This window comes from Hippocampus bargibanti, linkage group LG19, assembly GCF_051943395.1.
Source record: "Hippocampus bargibanti isolate YZ-2025 linkage group LG19, ASM5194339v1, whole genome shotgun sequence".
In the NCBI taxonomy this organism is placed as follows: domain Eukaryota; kingdom Metazoa; phylum Chordata; class Actinopteri; order Syngnathiformes; family Syngnathidae; genus Hippocampus; species Hippocampus bargibanti.
In genome coordinates, this window is record NC_142752.1 from 13,021,481 (window position 1) to 13,040,259 (window position 18,779).

Here is an 18,779-nt window from a genome sequence, read left to right on the forward strand (position 1 = left end):
TCTTGAACTGCCAGGCAGGAGACCGAGAGGAAGACCGAAGAGGAGGTTTATGGATGTGGTCAAAGAGGACATGAATGTAGCTGGTGTGAGAGAAGAGGATGCACAAAACCGGGATAGATGGAGGACATTGATTCGCTGTGGCGACCCCTGAGGAGAAAAGCTGAAAGGAAAAGGATATATATATATATATATATATATATATATATATATATATATATATATATATATATATATATATATATCCTCGTGAATATGAATATGAATCCGAAAAATAGAAGGCGCTTCGAAGATGGAGGAGAGCACATTGTGTTGCGCATGAAGGAAATGATGTCACTGACGGTCTTAAAGGCAAAGCTGCATATAAGTGGTTTTAAAGGGACATGTAACTTGTGCCGCATCAGTTTCAATCGGCACTTGAACTGCTACATTTTATTTTCTCGATCTAGAAGCACAATTATCAGTAAAGGGTTAACATCTATTCACGGCCTGCCTGTAGTCGGCGTCCGGCATTATTTGTTATCGCTTCAGCCCGACTGGAGGCTGTCACGGTTTGCGAGGTGGTGATGGCGGGTTCGGATCCCAAAAAGAGGGCAGGAGACAAATTGAATTAAAATAAAGTCAGCAGGAACAAAATGTAAAACATCAAAATCATCTGAATGGAAAAAATACAAAGTAGCAAAAGAAGACCAAAAATAAAAGTCCGCCAAGGTTAAACAAACACATACACAATGCATGCAGCAACCAAGCAGCAAACAAACAATGAACCGGCACCGGATGGTCGTGCCGGGTGTCCTTTTAAGTGTCAATGATTAAACGACCAGCACCTGCGAGGCTGCAGGCAGGGCTGACGTCGCTACCCGCTGGTCGCCAATCTGATCGGGATGACCAGCACCTGTGCAGGTGTAGGCGGGGCCGACAGCGCCCCCCGTTGGTCGCCAACCAGATCATGACAGTACCCCCCCTTCAAGGGGCTGCTTCCAGAAGTCCCAACAGTCTCCCCCATGGGTCCACTCGCCAGGGAACGGTCGGTGGAGAGGGCAACCGCTGCCTCTCCAGCATACGACGGGCGGCGGCCTGATGGGAACGGGACTCGGCCTGGGGTGGACGAAGACGCAGCACGAATCGTCGTGGGCGTGAGTGCGATCCCTCTCGCACGTTCACGCGACGGCGCATGGCTCTGCGTGGACGTCGAACTGCCAGGCGCAGAATGGCACCCCGTACGGCCGTATGGGACCAGGTCTCGGCCGGACGCCGACGTGGGAGTGAACTGCGCGGCTCTGGGGGAACGAGACCAGTCCAGAGCCGCTCCGGGATCCAGCGGTGAGTGGGGTCTCGGACTGACGTTGACGCGGATGTTGCACGGATCGTCGTGGATGAGACTCAATTCGTCATGCACGACGACAGCGTCGCTGGACGTGGGCGTGCAATGCCAGTCACCCAGTGTCACCCTGGACGGCCACCTGGAAGGAGGTCTCGGCCGGCCGTTTACGTGGACGTTACGGCTCGTCGAGTGACGCAATTCAAACTCGACGAGGCTTGCGCTAACGTGGACGTAGCATTGCCAGGCACAGGGTGGAAATGAGACGGGTCCGATGTACCTGCGGGATACGATGGTGGGCCGGTTCATTCTGTCACGGTTTGCGAGGTGGTGATAGCGGGTTCGGATCCCAAAAAGCAGGCAGGAGGGAGCAGGAGGCTGTTTGACAAATTGTATTAAAATAAAGTCAGCAGGAACAAAATGTAAAACATCAAAATCCTCTGAATGGGAAAAATACAAAGTAGCAAAAGAAGACCAAAAGTAAAAGTCCGCCAAGGTTAAACAAACACATACACAATGCATGCAGCAACCAAGCAGCAAACAAACAATGAACCGGCACCGGATGGTCGTGCCGGGTGTCCTTTTAAGTGTCAATGATTAAACGACCAGCACCTGCGAGGCTGCAGGCAGGGCTGACGTAGCTACCCGCTGGTCGCCAATCTGATCGGGACGACCAGCACCTGTGCAGGTGTAGGCGGGGCCGACCGCGCCCCCCCGTTGGTCGCCAACCAGATCATGACAGAGGCGTGACTCGGGATACACGGAAGTAAAGACACATCGACTGTAGTCGTTTGCCGGGAGGAATGAGTTAAGTCATTTTTATTGGTGTTTTGCATTTGACTAAAAATATCAGCCTGCTTGTTTTGGGTATTTTAGATGCTATAAAACCTTTTTCTGATGTCAGTTAGGAAACAAAATAATGGTGTTGGTTGTCCTTTAATAGATACTATACAGAATGTATTTTATTTTGCATTTACTTTTACGAACCCTTCAGTTGTTTAAATTTTGCAATCTGGGGTGGGATAATCTGAATTTGAAACGGGACAAAAAACTCAAGAAGGGAATTGGTTTCTTTCAAACTCAAAGAATATTCTTCTGAAATCTTCTGCGATGTCCATGTTTGAGGCTGACTCTGGTGGCTTCCAAGAGCCTTCAGAGCCTCCGTAATGGTCAGTTTGCCGTGAGGAATGTTGTTCATATTTGCAAGGCCATGTGAGTCGTTGGGAAGAGTGAACTTCATCGGGCGCGTCTTTGCTCCAATGTCCGCAGACATCCCCTTTCGTGACTGCATCGACAGAGAGATGAAAAATAGAAATCAGCACTGGTGAAAAGGAATGAGTACATGCCTATGACCTAAGGCAAATGAGGCATGCATTGACCAACAGAACTCGATAGACACAGTATGCTGTTTACAGAAAACAGCAACATAAAAAAGCCAAAAACATCCAAACTCCTCCTGAAGAACATTGTACAGTGATACCTCTGTTTACAAACCCCTTGGCTGACGAACTTTTCGGCTTATTACGAACGTTTACATTTATGAAAATTTTACCTTGGCATACGAACTTTACCTTGGAATACAAACTTTTTTCATACACGGAGCTGCCTCAATGAGTGATGTGTCATTCGCGAACGAGCCCGTTCTTCCAACAACAAAATGGCAGCCGACTGTTTTTGTCCTCTATTCTCCGCCCCCAGTCTTTGGTTAAAGTCTGGTCAAGAACGCAGCAGTGTGTGTGTGTGGGGGGGGGGGGGGTTAAACATTAAAGAGACAGGCATACGACAGTGAGAGAGTTTCAACTTTGATAGTTCAAAGGTAGAGTGTAGACTGCAAGGTTAAAATATCCCATCAATCAGGCTCCACAAATAACCCGCACAAGCCATCTGTACACTTGATGCAAAAAGCTATCAACTCACCTAAACAGAACACAATTGATGGGGAACTAGATAAAATTATCACAGAGAAAGCACCTACAAGGGATCATTCCTCAAGATGGTGAAAGAAGGCTACGTTCCTCATTAAGTGTTTAATGCTGATGAAACCGGCTACTCCATTTTACCAAGCCATCAACGACCATCACAAAAGTAAATAGAACGACTTTATTATATAGTACAGTTTATTTCTTTAATTATAATATCATAGCACATTTATTATACATAAAATAAGGTATATTTTATGTAGTTTTAAGGCTTAGAAAATTAGAAAGTAGAAAATTATGTTTTATGGGGACCTAGGAACGGATTATTCTCATTTTAATGATTTCCTATGGGAAATTATTTTTTGGGATACACACTTTTCGCTTTACACACTCTGCCTGGGCACCAATTAAGTTCGTAAGCCAAGGTATCACTGTACATAGAATGCACACATCGTGTGACCATGGCCAGACTGTTTTTGACGGATGCCGATTTCAGGGGAATAAAAATTATCAGCTGATTGATTTTTTTAATTATAATTAATGCTTAAAATAACACCCACCCAACCAATCTTCTGATCCACTTTATCCTCACAAGGGTCACGTGACGTGATTTTTAATCAATTTTTAAAAACTTCTAAAGGGGAAAATCTTTGATATTCCTGGACCAAATCATGACTGGGGAAAACTGGAGCACCCCAGCTAACCAACCAGACCACTCTGATACAGATCTGATGTTTTTTTTGTTTTTTTTTTTAGAATAGAAGGCCTCTGAAAAGTGAAAACATATCGATATTGTTCTTCAATTTTTAAAAACTTCTAAATGGGGAAATATTTGATATCCCTGGACCAAATCAATACTGGGGGAACACAGAGCACCCCAGCTATCCAACCAGACAACTCTGACAGATATCTGATTTTTTTTAAATAATGGGCCTCTGAAATTTGAAAACATATTGATATTGTTCGTCAATTATTGAAAAGTCCTTAATCGGAAAATATTCAATATCCCTGGACCAAATCAACGCTGGAGAAACCTACAGTACCTAAATTATCCAACCAGGCCGCTCTGATACATATCTGATATCTTATTTTGGAATAAAAAAACCTTTGTAAAGTGAAAACATATTGATATTGTTCGTCAATTTTTAAAAACTTCTAAATTGGAAAATATTCGATATCTCTGGACCAAATCAACACTGGGAAAAACTAGAGCACCTAAGTTATCCAACCAGGCCACTCTGATAAAGATCTGATGTTTTATTTTGGAATAAAAGGCCTCTGAAAAGCGAAAACATATCAATATTGTTCATCATTTTAAAAAAAAATATTAGACGAAAATTAGAAAATTAGAAAGTAGAAAATTATGGGAACCTGGGAACGGATTATTCTCATTTTAATGGTTTCCTATGGGAAATTATTTTTGGGGGATACACACTTTTCGCCTTACACACTCTGTCTGGGAACCAATTAAGTTCGTTTACCGAGGTATCACTGTATACGCTTGGCATTCTGAAAGCTTTCTATCATTTTCACAATTTCATGCCACATACATTCTCAAAAAAATAGACGGTTGAGCTTTTAACGATCACTAAACGTGGTGTTCAATACTTTTTCATGACATTGTCTTTCAGCGATAAACACGTATGTATACAATCTGTAAATGAACTTTTGCAAGAAGTTAGCTTGCAGGAGTACTGACCTTAACCGGGTCGGCTGCTTTATCTTTCGACTCCACGTACACGGACTTCAAATTTAACAAGAGAGGATCGTTCTTCTGGTTGACAGCGGCCGAAACATCTCCCAAAAGCGTATTTGCTGTGTTGGGCAAAAGGATACACTCTTAATTTGGGAATGAGTAAAAGCATGACCCCAAATTTGTCTTCTTACGACCCCAAATGAGACAACTCTATACGCTTTACCGTCATTTTGACCAGTGGAGGTCGGTTGGTTGAGCTTGTGCCTCGGCGCAGACAAGGGCTTTTCTTTGGAAATTTCACGCTCAACCCTGCTTTCTAGATTAAAATTTCTAAACATTCGAACGACCCGAGCACCCATGTTACCCAACGCGGTTCTTCGTCTCGATTCGTGGGAGACTAAACAACGGTGAAAAGTTTATTAACGCCATCTAGTGGATTGGAGTCAAGTGTTTGGAATACTGATGTCTCGTGGCATGCTTTCTCACGATCTGTTTTCACTTTTCACGTTTGAAAGGATGACCAATCGTGACAAAAAACCGGATGCTATCTATCTACTTTTTTCAAGCCAAGGCACATTTCTTCCGTTGAAATTATCTCGGGGCACACCCCCAACTGACAATGTGGGGAAAAAAAGTATTAACTGTTAATGTATGATTTTTTTCACATTTTTTTATTATATTATTAATATTTAACACTATACCAGCCACAGCATACACAAAACACATAATGTGAAACACAATATGACAGGTCATAACATATTGTTAATAATAATTAAATAAAAAACTATATATAACAATATGTTATATTGGTAATACGTATAAGCTTTTTTTAAACGTTGAAGAATGATGTTATATTATAACATAAGATTTAACTACCGTATTTTCACGACCAAAGGGCGCACCGTGTGAAAAGGCGCAGTCTCATTTATGTGTGCCATTTCTGTATTTAACATACACATTGGGCGCACCGGATGAAAGGGCGCAAGTTTTATATACCAGTACATATCCCCGACTGCCATACGTACGTCCGCCTCATAACAACACACAGGCATACAAGTGTGCTTATTTATAAAAACAGATCGGGAGCAAAACTGAGTTTGGTAGTGCTTTATTTATTAATTACAAAGTAATAACATTTTGTAATCACCACTCAATAGGCGTCGGCATTGTAAAAACAAGCACATGACCGGTAACAGTCAGTAATCAAACCCATCAAAGTCCTCATCCTCTGTCTCAGACTCGAACAGACTGTCTCAGCCGGCTTTTCCGAAAGCTCGAACCACCGTACCATCAGACACGGTAGCCCAAGCATCCACAATCCATTGGCAAACTGTGGCGTAACATCCAGCCCTTTTCGTTTGCCTTAATAATGACACCTGCTGGAAATGTCTCTTTAGGCAAAGTCTTTCTTTTAAAAATTACCATCGGCGGGAGTTTCTCTCCGTTAGCATGGCTGCCAAGCACAACAGGAAACGAAGCCTTTTCACTAGCTTTTCAGAATAACTCGCCGGATGTTGCTGCGCTGCCGTAGTCCTGGCCCGGATGGAAAAGTGTTTCATAAAACATCACAGTTTCATAAAATGCCAGCACCAAGACGGACCTCCTTGGAAAGCCTTCAGTTTAAACTGAGCTTCATAACCATGTCTCTGCCATTTTCTGAGTTGTTAAAACAGCAATGTTCTGCATAAAGCACATACCTGTTCTTGTATACACAAACCACGCCCACACATCCCCCCTCATGCTCTCTTCCACATCCGCCTCATGGTGGCCTCTAATACGTCCGCACTACAGGGCGCACCACACATTTTCAAAAAAATCTGAGACGTTTATATGCGCCTTATGGTCGTGAAAATACGGTAAACACAAAGAAAAAAGTATTTTATAATCTTTCATATTTATATTTACTCAGTGTGAAACCTGGGCCTGTTTGGACGAACAGAGAGCTGATATCCTGGCCGGGATGGATGAAAGACACACACGAAGCTCTTCCTCCACAGCTCTCAGTCTTTCTCTGTCTTTTGTTTTTACTGCAGTGAGGCTTGAAAAGCTCACCTCACATAGATATGTTGTGGAAAATGGGAGCAATGTCAAAATAGTTTTGTTAGCTAGCATGGAGAACTCCTTGGCAGTTGCCAACCAAAAACTGTCCAAAGGTAGATCAGCAAAGGTTAGCTTGAGGCCACGATATTGTCTCAGTTCAGTTAGTTCCTCCTGCTCCTGTAAAGACATGTTTATTCCAACAGCTGATGCTGAGCTGAATGGGTCCCTAACCCAGCCAAGGTGCTCCGTGGAGGCTGAAGAGAAATAAAATGTCATCTTCTCCTCAAGAGTTTTCAGATGTTTCACTATTAACTTACACAGTGCAGTAGTATTGACATCTTGCCATTTATTGGTGAGTGGGAACTTTTCGAGATTGCCCCATTCCACATGTTGCTGCCAGAGGTGCACCTTTGAACGAAAACAATTTATTTTATCTGAACTTGTAAGCAGATTTTCATTTGACCTTGCATTTGTGTGTTCAGTTCATTGAGATGATGAAAAATATCTGCCAGGAAAATTGCCTGTTTCCCCGTTTGTTCACGCAGGCGAACAAAGCATTCCACATTTTTATTTTGGACTGAGGGGTGTTTCGTTTGGAGATGGCGTTTAAGCTTACTTGGGACCATAGCGCTGTTGGAGAACTTTTCACCACAGACCAAGCACAATGGAGTCGCTGCCACTGCATCTCCGGTAAAAGTAAATCCAAATGAAACATAGCTTTCGATGTATTGCCTCACGTCAGAAACTTTGCTCGACGTCACTGTCTTTGCTTTTTTTGACCTCCATCCATACTAAGGCCTTCATTTGGGTCCGGGTTTTGTCCAGGGTCCACTTCTGAGTCAGCATTTTTCCTCTTCAAAAACCTCTCCATCACTTTCACCGTCGTCCCGCTAGCCACAATCTGCACTTGCCGCGCTATTCATGCGTCACTAATTCGCTTGTCTCAAAGAAAATCAGTGACGCACAACTAACCGCTGTTGCCACCTGCTGGTATGGAAGAGTACTACATGATTACTCTGCCAGGCGCGAGACTGCACAGGCACACAAATCGGATCCTGACAATATCTCGCGGCACACTGGTTGAAAAACACTGCCTTAGATCATCTTCCTCCCTTCACCTCTGTGTGCCGCCCCACTGCCCATCTCAGCACGATGGGTGACAGAGACTTCAGCTGCTCTGCCCCCAAACTTTGGAACTCACTTCCTTCCAACATTCGTAACATCGATTCTCTTCCCACCTTCAAATCCCATCTCAAAACCTACCTATTTAAAATTGTATTTTCTGTGGAGCTCTATCTCTTGTTTCTATTCATAATTGTATCTTATTTAATTTATTCAATTTGTGATTGTATTTTATTTATTATAGTACCTATGCTTGTCTGTGACTGTAAAGCAGGGGTGCTCATTACGTTGATCGCGATCTACCGGTCGATCGCGGAGGTAGTACTGGTCGATCGAAGCGTGACAGTAAAAAAAAACATTTGTCAGCCTATCAAACGTCCCGTCACTTGATTGACAAACAGGGCAACCATTAAGATGACAACTGAATTTTTACCTTTAGGTCGCCGTGCATGCGTAAACAACGGCGCTAAAAAAATTTACAAGCTAGTCAGCAAATTACCTCAGATTTTAAGCCCTTGCTAAAACATCTGGTGATCAAAATGAGTGAGAAACCTGGATAAAGTAAGGGGGTAAAACATATAACTTTCATACGGAATGGGAAAATGTGGAGCAGCATTTTCGGACTGTTCATGGAAAATATGACATTGACTTCCCGCCGAAAAGCCAGCTGAGAAAGAGAACGGTGGACGAACTAAAATCCCAGTTGTCCGGAAAGCAGTCATTTTTCACTCAACATACTTCAAAAGCGAAAGCCGGCAACCGAAGCATTGTTCTGGGTGAGTCACGCCATCGTTAGACTCCTTGTTCAGAGACTTTAAAAATAAGGCAGATATATTATCTTCAATCAAAGCTCTGCAGCTGTCTGCGCTGTGAAGCCATGGCTGAGGATTTAACCCAGCAAATGTGGAAAGACATCGGAGATTGTGAGTGTTCTCACTGCTGAAGTCCAGGGCTCATGGGCAGTTCTGTAACTTACACAGGAAAAGTACCCCAACATGAGGAAATGTGCTACCTCCTTGACTGCATTATTCGGCTCCACTGATTTATGTGAGTCAGCTTTTTCCTACATGAAGATCATTACGTCCAAATACCGTTCCACCATGAATGATGAACATTTGGAAATGTGCTTGAGGCTGGCTGTCAGCAGCTACTGTACGGACTATGCACCCCCGGCTAATTCAATTCAGTGCAAGTCATCAAAGTAAACTCAGGTAATTCAAAAAAAATGGCAATAGTTATTTATTATGTTATGTATATGTAGTTATTATGTGTGTTGTGCAATATTGGCTTATTCAGTTATGCGAGGTGCATCAACATACATTGTACATACAAAGAATCCTTAAAACATTTGAAAATAATTATGTTTTGCATTTTTGTCATGGGTAGATCATTTTGACCTGGTAGTTTTTATAAGTAGCTCGTATGCTGAAAAAGTGTGAGCACCCCTGCTGTAAAGTGTCCTTGAGATCTTTGAAAGGTGCTTAAAATGTAATGTGTTATTACTATATCTATATCTACACACATATATATACAGTAAAGTCTCGTTATATCGATATCGGATGTATCGATAGTCCCGGTTATATCGATACTATTTCTATGCACGTACGGAGAAAATTACATGCAAACAGGGTCGGATATATCGATAGTCCCGGTTATATCGATATTTTTTCGGACTCCCTTGAATATCGATATAACGAGACTTTACTGTATATACATATACGCAATATGTGACGGGCGTCAGAACAGTGACTGTCTTCATCTCCACGATGCTGCCGTATTAATGAAGACGAGACGCGTGGATGTGTCTTTATTTCTTTTATTTCCTGAATCTCCTCGAGATTGTTCTGGAAACTATGGGGGGGACATAGTGCCACACTGTGCGCCGTTGCGTCACTTCCTTCATAATTTAATAATCTAAGCGCACAACTCCGTTACATACACCCCCCTTAAATTATGCAGAAGTGAGGCAACATACACACGGAAGACAACAGAAAGACCAACAGGCAAAATAGACAAGGTTATCGGGCAAGGATGTACAAAAATGCTGTCTAATTATGTCACTCATCTGACCAACTACGTCAGGTGACTGGAGTAAGGGATCTGTCGCCGGTGTGTCAGGGTCTGTGCGCTCGTCGGAGATGCACTGTACTGGATTTGGGAAGGAACTCTGTCCCCACTAACATAAGTGGCCTCAGCTAGCACCTGCCCATTCCCCTCTGTACAAACTACATCACCCTGCATAGCACTACATAACTGTGACAGACTGGAGAAAGGTATCTGTTGCTGGTGTATCAGTGGTCTGTGCGCTCGTCGTAGATGCACTGCACTGGGTCTGGGAAGGAACTCTGTCCCCACTAACATAAGTGGCCTCAGCTTGAACCTGCCCATTCCCCTCTGTACAACCTACACCACTCTGGATTGCACTACACAACTGTTACACGGTTGGGAAGCCTCTACCTCTACCAACACACTCATTCAAAGGTGTGCTACTTGTTACTTGTAAGGAGCTCATTCTTAGACTTAACACACAAAAACACGGACATGAAAAAAAAAGCACACTAATTGCAAAACAGCAGGTAGACAATTAACACTCTACATGTATTTCCAAAACGGGGGTCGACACACCGTCCACCGAGTGATGGGACTGCACAGCGTCTTCATTGTGCAGCATCGCGGTCCCGGTCCGAAGTGGAGAGTCACTTGTGATCCGGGTCACGGCACCAATGTGACGGCCGTCAGAACAGTGACTGTCTTCATCTCCACGATGCTGCCGTATTAATGAAGACGAGACGCGTGGATGTGTCTTTTTATTTCTTTTATTTCCTGAATCTCCTCGAGATTGTTCTGGAAACTATGGGCGGGACATAGTGCCACACTGTGCGCCGTTGCGTCACTTCCTTCATAATTTAATAATCTAAGCGCACAACTCCGTTACACATATACTATCTATCTATCTATCTATCTATCTATCTATCTATCTATCTATCTATCTATCTATCTATCTATCTATCTATCTATCTATCTATCTATCTATCGATCTATCTAGCTAGCTAGCTATCTAGCTAGCTATCTAGCTACATAGATAGATAGCTATCTAGCTAGATAACTATCTATCTAGATTTCTATTTGGCAGTTTGCATACTCGGCACGGCAGCCAACCAGAAGCCTGGTTCATGCTTCCGGACTTTTCCGAGCATTATAAGGTCGTGCATTTGCGTATCTTTTTCCAAAGTAGATGCACAGAACCTCAGCCCCAGATGAAAGATTCAAAAGAAGCTAACAAAATTTATGACGCTACAAAACATATACATACATTATCCCGTGACTGTAAATTTGATTGTAAAGTGTCCTTGACAATTTTGAAAGGCACTTCAAAATTAAATGTATTATTCTTAAAAGCATCGTGAAAAGAGGAGTTCACGTGGCTTGGAGCAGTTGACGCAACGCAAACATTGCATTGTGCAACATGACGAAGAGTGTATGGACAAACAACAACTGGAGCAAAATCATCAACATATGATATTTACCATAAATTAAGCAAGGGAGCATTTGTGGTAGGTACATTCTTAATAAAAAATCCTTAATACTTTGCAACAATGGGTTTTGTCTTATTGTGTTTCAAGTTGTGAAAAATGGGGCAGGCAACTTTATGGCCGGGGAGGCAACTTTTCAGTGTTGTCTGACCTGGTGTCCGCTAACTTTTTGTCGTGAGTTTCAGACACTGCTGACATACATACATCGTGTATAATTATTGTGTTTTACAGTCAGGTATACATTAGAACAGCTTTTGTCCAACCTTTTCGAGCCACTGCACATTTATTTCATAAAAAAAAAAATGGCACACCACTACCTGAAAATGTGACAAAAAAAGCTGATTTTATGAATTGAAATATTGTTCCTACGAGCGTTTTTTTATATAGAAAAATAATGCAATATCATTACACATTTAATAGAAATACAACCAACTCCAATCCAATCTTTGGTAACTTCATTTTAATGGCAAGTAAAATCTAGTCAATTAGAACTTGAACTAGCTCGAGGGTTTTATTTCTGTGTGACATCCATTTCTTTCCCTCCGAGTCCTTTGCACTCTCCCGCAATCTTATACCACTCCCATTCCCCACCTTGAGTCTTTATATCATTCAAATTAATTTTATGCTCAACGTGTCACTTTTTTTGAAGCAGAGAACAATGTCACATACTCTAAATTCCGCAAAGCGTCTTTGCATTGGATTGTGTGATTGGCTGGATACCTGTCACTCACTGGACACTCAGCACAAATTTTGATAAAAAAATGAAGTTGTACATCTCATTCATTGCATTCATGGATAGGTTGCTTGTACAATAAGTGTAGGGCTAGTACGCAGTTGCGCAGCTCAGCGGGACCGTTGGAGGACATGAATCTAAATGAAAGATCCCTGCCTCACGTTAGAAGTTTTGCTTGTCTTGAAGAATAAGGCATTTCGTAGCTGCTGCAGTCCTGCTGGCATGAGTACTACACAATTACAATAAAATCTGAAAATAAAACCTGTCTGAGTTCATTTTGTCTACCCGTGGGTTCTGGACTCATTTCCCGCAAAGCCTAAGAGAGAAAGGGCTTTTGTTTCGAGCGTGTGTGTGTGAAAGCTTACTTCAGACCTCGGCATGGTCCCTTATTTGGTTTGCATTTGTGCTAGCATATTCAAGTATAGAGTCCTGTTTTAGTTTTAATTTGGTTCATTTAAACAAGAGCATTCAAGCAATAACACTTTCAGGAAAAAAAGACAGAACTAGTTTCTTTTTGAACCGATGATCTTATATTTATATATATATATATATATATATATATATATATATATATATATATATATATATATATATATATATATATATATATATATATATATATATATATATATATATATATATATATATACAGTAAAGTCTCGTTATATCGATATTCAAGGGAGTCCGAAAAAATATCGATATAACCGGGACTATCGATATATCCGACCCTGTTCGCATGTAATTTTCTCCGTGCGTGCATAGAAATAGTATCGATATAACCGGGACTATCGATATATCCGATATCGATATAACGAGACTTTACTGTGTGTGTGTGTGTATATATATATATATATATATATATATATATATATATATATATATATATATATATATATATATATATATATATATATATATATATCCCAGGCGGGGGGACACCCTGAATTGGTTGCCAGCCAATCAAAAGGCTATACAGTATACAGTGATACCTTGGCTTACGAACTTAATTGGTTCCCAGACAGTGTTTAAGGCGAAAAGTGTGTATCCCAAAAATTAACCATTAAAAAGAGAATGATCCGTGATGGATTGATGGAATGGATAGCTTTTTGCATAAAGTGTCTCAAGGAGCTCTGGGTTGTACATCTTGGAAGTTGTGATATTGCAACAGCAACAGATGCAAGCAGACACACTACAAACATCATTAATAGCTGGATTCCTTGCTTGTCTCTTCATTTCAAATTGAACTGATGGCTAGCGCGGGTTATTTGTGGAGCCTGATTGATGGGAATTTCAACCTTGAAGTCTACACTCTGCCTTTGAACTATCAAAGTTGAAACGAGACCAAATGTCACATTTTTCTATCCTTTTTTGTCAGTCTCTCTCTGTCGTATGCCTGTCTCTTTAATGTTTAAACCACCTCCCCTCACTGCTGCGTTCTTGACCAATCACGTGGCTTTAAGCAAAGACTGGGGACGGGGAATAGAGGCCAAAGAAAGTCGGCTGCCATTTTATTGTTAGAAGAACGGGCTCGTTCGCGAATGACACATCACTCATTGAGGCAGCTCCGTGTACGAAAAAAGTTTGAATGCCAAGGTAAAATTTTCATAATTTTAACATTCGTAAACTGAAAAGTTCGTAAGCCAAGGGGTTCGTAAACCAGGGTATCACTGTATATAACTCATCGGAAATTACCTTGCCCAACATTGCCTGCCATCATGACACCAGAAGAGTTCTAATTGGTGCTTTGCGACTCGCATTTCCAGCTCGACAACTCCAACGCATGATGTTAACATTGAATGTGAGAGCAGGATGAGTAGAGGTACAGTAAGATCAAGCAGTCGATCATAAGGATGGTATAAAAACATCTCTGTGTGTGTATGCTTCGGCCTCTGTGAAAGCGAGTCAATAAGATCGCCAGTAGCAAAAAGAAAGTGGCTGTGTTCAAGAGTAGAAAGAGTCTTATGGAAGAGGCCGCACTGCTGACGCTCTCACTCCCGGTCGTCACCAATATATTGACCTCTTTGAATTTTCTGCCTTTCACAAAGCCGCCCTTCCTGTTTTTGTGGCTATCCGCAGATTCTATAATGGCTTGCGAGTCTGTATCTCCCTCTTCTGGACTGTCCTCATATACAAGCTTCGACGTCCTTTGCCTCACTTTCTTTTCACTGATCTCGATCTGTGTAAAAATGTCTGGAAGATTTTCCGAGAGCTTCTCTACAAGGTTCATTTTCTTTCCCATCTTATCCTTGGTGTGTTTGTTGGACAAGGCGAACATCTTCTCGATGACCTCCTCTGTTTTCTTTTTATCTGAGAACTGGAGCAGGCGTTCTGCAGTCTTACGAAAGTTGTCTGTATTCAGTACCTTTCCAAGAATATGGCGCTCCATCTGCTGAAAGACTGGTTTGACATGCTGAAGATTGTCCTCCATCAGGTTGACATATTCCTCGACTTCCACAGGTGAGCTGTCGGCTGGAGTGGACCGTTTCTCAAACACTATCTTCTTTTGGTCCATCATCACCATGGCAAAAAGAGGCTTGGTGGTGACTTCGCCAGTCAGCAGGTAAATTGTGTATTCATGCTCCTTGGTGTTCAGGAAAATATCCACTCTTTGGTCATCACCACGCAGGCTGAAGCTGGTAAGAGCCACACCCGGTCCAAAAAATATGTAAGCGACTCGAGTGTGAGGAGATCTTAATGGCATTGTGACGTTGACATAATTCGAGCCATTATATGGATACCCTTGTGGATAACGCCAGTAACCGACGACACCCTGATGACTGGAACCGGTGTCATCCATCCAGAACATTTGATATTTTTCTCCATCGTGAGACACAAATGCTCCGTTCATGTCGCCGACTTTTATATCCTTGAATGGCAGTTCTGTATTGTGAAAGAATGTGCTCATGGCCCTGGACGGACTATTGGGTTCCAAATGAATATGGTCAAGTACAAGTAAAAGCTGTGGGTGAAGGAGGAGGATGTTTCTCTGGAATTTTCGGATTTTTAGGTCTGGGTTATAAGCGCAGTGTCCTTCCCCGCGAATGAAAACCATTCCTTTTTTCTCCATGGCTGCCTCAACTTTGCCATGAGCATCAGCAGCAGGCCCCACTTTGTATTTTAGCCACTTGGAGTCACAGGCTTCTGTTACCTGGCCAGCCCATGGTTTAAAACAACTCCCTGTAAGGGCTGGACCAAACAATACTGCATTATTCAACAAAGTGTATTTGGGACCATATAGTGCCTCAGTGATGAATGGTATCCCATTGGGCACAAATGTGAAAGTGTTCTGATCAGGATGTTCGTGGCCAGCATTAAAGTTTCTCCAACCTTTAACCCATTCTTTGTATTTGCTCTTGTGAACAATATCAAAAATTGCACGTCCCCCGAGCTTCCCTGACTTGAAGGAAAGAAAGGAGTGGTTGGTGCCAGTCGGTAAAGCGCTGCCATAGGTCACCACACCCCAGTCTTCGAAGTAATGCAGCTGAGATGTCCCAAAATCCAATGGAGGCTTCGGATTAAGACTCGGGTCGTACCTAAAACAAAAAATAGAATTGACGATCGTGAGAATATCATGGGGTAAAAAAAGATTTAAAAGGAAATACATTGGTACCTATACTTATGAAACAAATTGGTTGTGGAAGAAATTTCTTAACTAAAAGAGTAGAGACGCAGTTTAAAAACTCTAATATTAAATTCAAACACATGTTTTCTAAAATGTATCAAAATATATAAATCCATACATCCATTTTCCAGACCACTTAAAGGACAACCAACGTCACTTTTTTGTTTCCTAACTCACATCAGAAAAACTTTTATAGCATCTAAAATACCCAAAACACACAGTATGATATTTTTATTCAAATGCAAAACACCAATAAAAATGACTTAAAGTGTCCATAATCTGCAAAAAATTGAGCTGCGAATTGGGCATTTTCAGAAAGTCCCGTCCACAGTTCGTGACGTCACGCCAAGACGTCTTGCATTGCTGGAGAATCAAAACAATGGCTTTAGATTCGGAGAATATGCTTTCTGTACAATAAATGAGAGTTGTGTAAAATGTAAAAAACCAAGGAGGAAGAATTAAAATAGTGGTTATTTCATTTAATTATATTCTCATCATTTTTTCCCCCTTTAGTTCATGTTCTTTCTCAGAAGAGGTTTTTGCCTGGCATTTTGTCAAGAACTGAACCAATCATATTTGCTTTTGAAACGGTGTCCTTCACCTATTACCCGACAACAGCTGGGATAGGCTCCTTCACGCCTGCGGACACGCACATGCGTGTACACGTACACACACACACTCTCTCTCTCTCTCTCTTGGCAGTCCATCGAAGTCGAGGATGACGTCGCTTCCATTGCTTTGTGGGGTATTGGACAGTGGTTATTGGCGCTGGCGGCGATGCCACTGTAGGTGACTATGAAGCCCGATTCTGGAGCCACAAATCCTGCCACATTCAGGACATGTGAGGCCAGGACCGGGCTGGCGAGGCGGTACTGAAGCAGCACAAAGGTGTCTTTGCTCGTGCCGCACGATCCTCCTCTGGGTGCGCTTGTCTTCAAGTTGTGTCACCCCTTCGTGGCATAAGGAGCGCCACAGTGGCCTGTTCGCTGCAGCAGACTCCAGATCGCTGGGCTTGATGTTGCAGTTCTTTAGAGTCTGTTTAAGCTGGTCTTTGTATCGCAGCTTAGGACCACCAGGGTTCCTCTTCGCTGACAAGAGTTGTCCATAAAGCACCTGTCGAGGCAAGCGGCAGCTAGGCATCCGGATGACATGTCCAACCCACCGAAGTTGCCTCTTTGCCAGTATGGCCTCGATACTGGTGGAGGCAGTGCGTTGAAGGATGTCGGTGTGTGGAACACGATCCTGCCAGGTGATGCCAAGGATTCGTTGGAGGCACCTGATGTGGAATGCATCAAGGCGTCTCACATGGCGTCGATAGACGGTCCAGGCTTCTGCGCCATATAGTAGCGTGGACACACACACTGCTTGGTAGACTGCGACTTTTGTTGGAGTTCTTAAGTGGTTGTTTTCGAACACACGAGTACGCAATCTGCCAAAAGCTTTGGAGGCTTGATGGATGCGGGCCCGGACGTCATCATCAATTAGACAGGAGGGTGTTAGAATGCTGCCGAGGTAGCTGAATTGTTGGACAACCTTGAGGGGTGTGCCACTGAGGGTGAACGCTGGGGTTGGAGAACTCTCTTTTGCCATGACCTCCGTTTTGGTTACATTGATCACGAGACCGAGTGATCGGTAGACGGAGGACATGGTATCAAGGGCATTTTGCATGGCAGCTGGGCTGTGGGCCAGCAGAGCACAATCATCTGCATACTGTAGCTCGTGGATGCCGCTGATCAGGGTCTTGGTCTTGGCCTGTAGGCGTCTGATGTTAAACAGGTTACCATCCAGGCGGAATTGGATTTGTACGCCGCCACCTTCCTGGATGGACTTATGGAAGAGGAGCGTAGCTGCCATCAGGAACAGGTTGAATATAGCAGGGGCCAGTACACAGCCCTGCTTCACCCCGACTTCCACAGGGAACGGGGAAGATTGCTGGCCACCAACAAGTACAGTTGCTTGCATGCCGCTGTGGAACTGTTTTAGGATGCCGAGAAATTTGGAGGGGACGCCAAATTTCTGCAGTATGGTCCAGAGAATGTCACGGTTAACTGTGTCAAATGCCTTTGTAAGGTCAATGAAGGTGATATAGAGGTCCTTATTTTGTTCCTTGCATTTCTCCTGAACTTGGCGCGCAGCGAAGATCATGTCCAGAGTGCTTCGATCCTTCCTGAAGCCGCATTGTGTCTCTGGGAGGATGTCTTCGGTAATGTGCGATGTAAGACGGAACAGCATTACTTTTGCAAGAATCTTGCCAGCAACAGAAAGTAGGGAGATGCCACGGCTGTTGCCACAGACTGACTTGTCCCCCTTCCTTTTGTAAATGGTGACAATGTTGCTGTCTTTCCATTCCTGAGGAAGTGTCCCGTTTTGCCAGATGTTGCAGATGAGGTGGTAAAGCTTCCGTGTCAGGAGATAACCGCCGCTCTTGAAGACCTCAGCTGGAAGTCCATCAGGGCCAGGGCTTTTGTTGTTTTTAAGGCTCCGGATTGCAGAGAGGACCTCTGTGAACTGAGGAGGTTCATCAAGGGAGGGAACTGTTGGAAGCTCTGGGAGGGAGTCAAGGACAAATGTGTCTGAAGGGTTTACTTGGTTGAGCAGGGAGTCAAAGTGCTCTGCCCAGCGCTCAAGTATTAGCTGTTTGTCCTTCAGTAGTACAGAACCGTCTGCAGATTTAACTGGGACAATGTGTTGTCTTCGTGGGCCGTGCAGGGATTTTACAGCATCATAGAAGGCGTGTGTGTTGTTGTTGTCTGCATGCCTCTGGATTTCTTGGGCCTTGCTGAGCCACCACTTGTT

General features: G+C 43.0%; 2 protein-coding genes across 4 annotated transcripts in view; both read right to left on the reverse strand.

Annotated features, from left to right (window-relative positions):
- Nucleotides 1-1,697: 1,697 nt before the first annotated feature.
- ndufaf4 (NADH:ubiquinone oxidoreductase complex assembly factor 4) lies at nt 1,698-5,334 on the reverse strand. The gene is made up of 3 exons (XM_089021684.1): nt 5,157-5,334; nt 4,937-5,052; nt 1,698-2,603 (listed from the first exon to the last, which is right to left on the reverse strand). Exons 1-3 carry the CDS (start codon nt 5,290-5,292, stop codon nt 2,298-2,300), a joined length of 558 nt encoding a protein of 185 aa, XP_088877810.1. The 5' UTR covers nt 5,293-5,334; the 3' UTR covers nt 1,698-2,297.
- Nucleotides 5,335-12,989: 7,655 nt separating this feature from the next.
- dse (dermatan sulfate epimerase) overlaps nt 12,990-18,779 on the reverse strand; it is a 32,424-nt gene continuing 26,634 nt past the window's right edge. For 2 of the 3 annotated variants that reach the window (XM_089022144.1, XM_089022146.1), the window contains one exon: nt 12,991-15,894. In XM_089022144.1, the coding sequence (XP_088878270.1) occupies nt 14,148-15,894 (1,747 nt within the window). In that variant the 3' untranslated portion in view covers nt 12,991-14,147. Of the gene's footprint in view, nt 15,895-18,779 lie in introns of all 3 variants that reach the window. The other variant, XM_089022145.1, reaches the window with a different exon arrangement.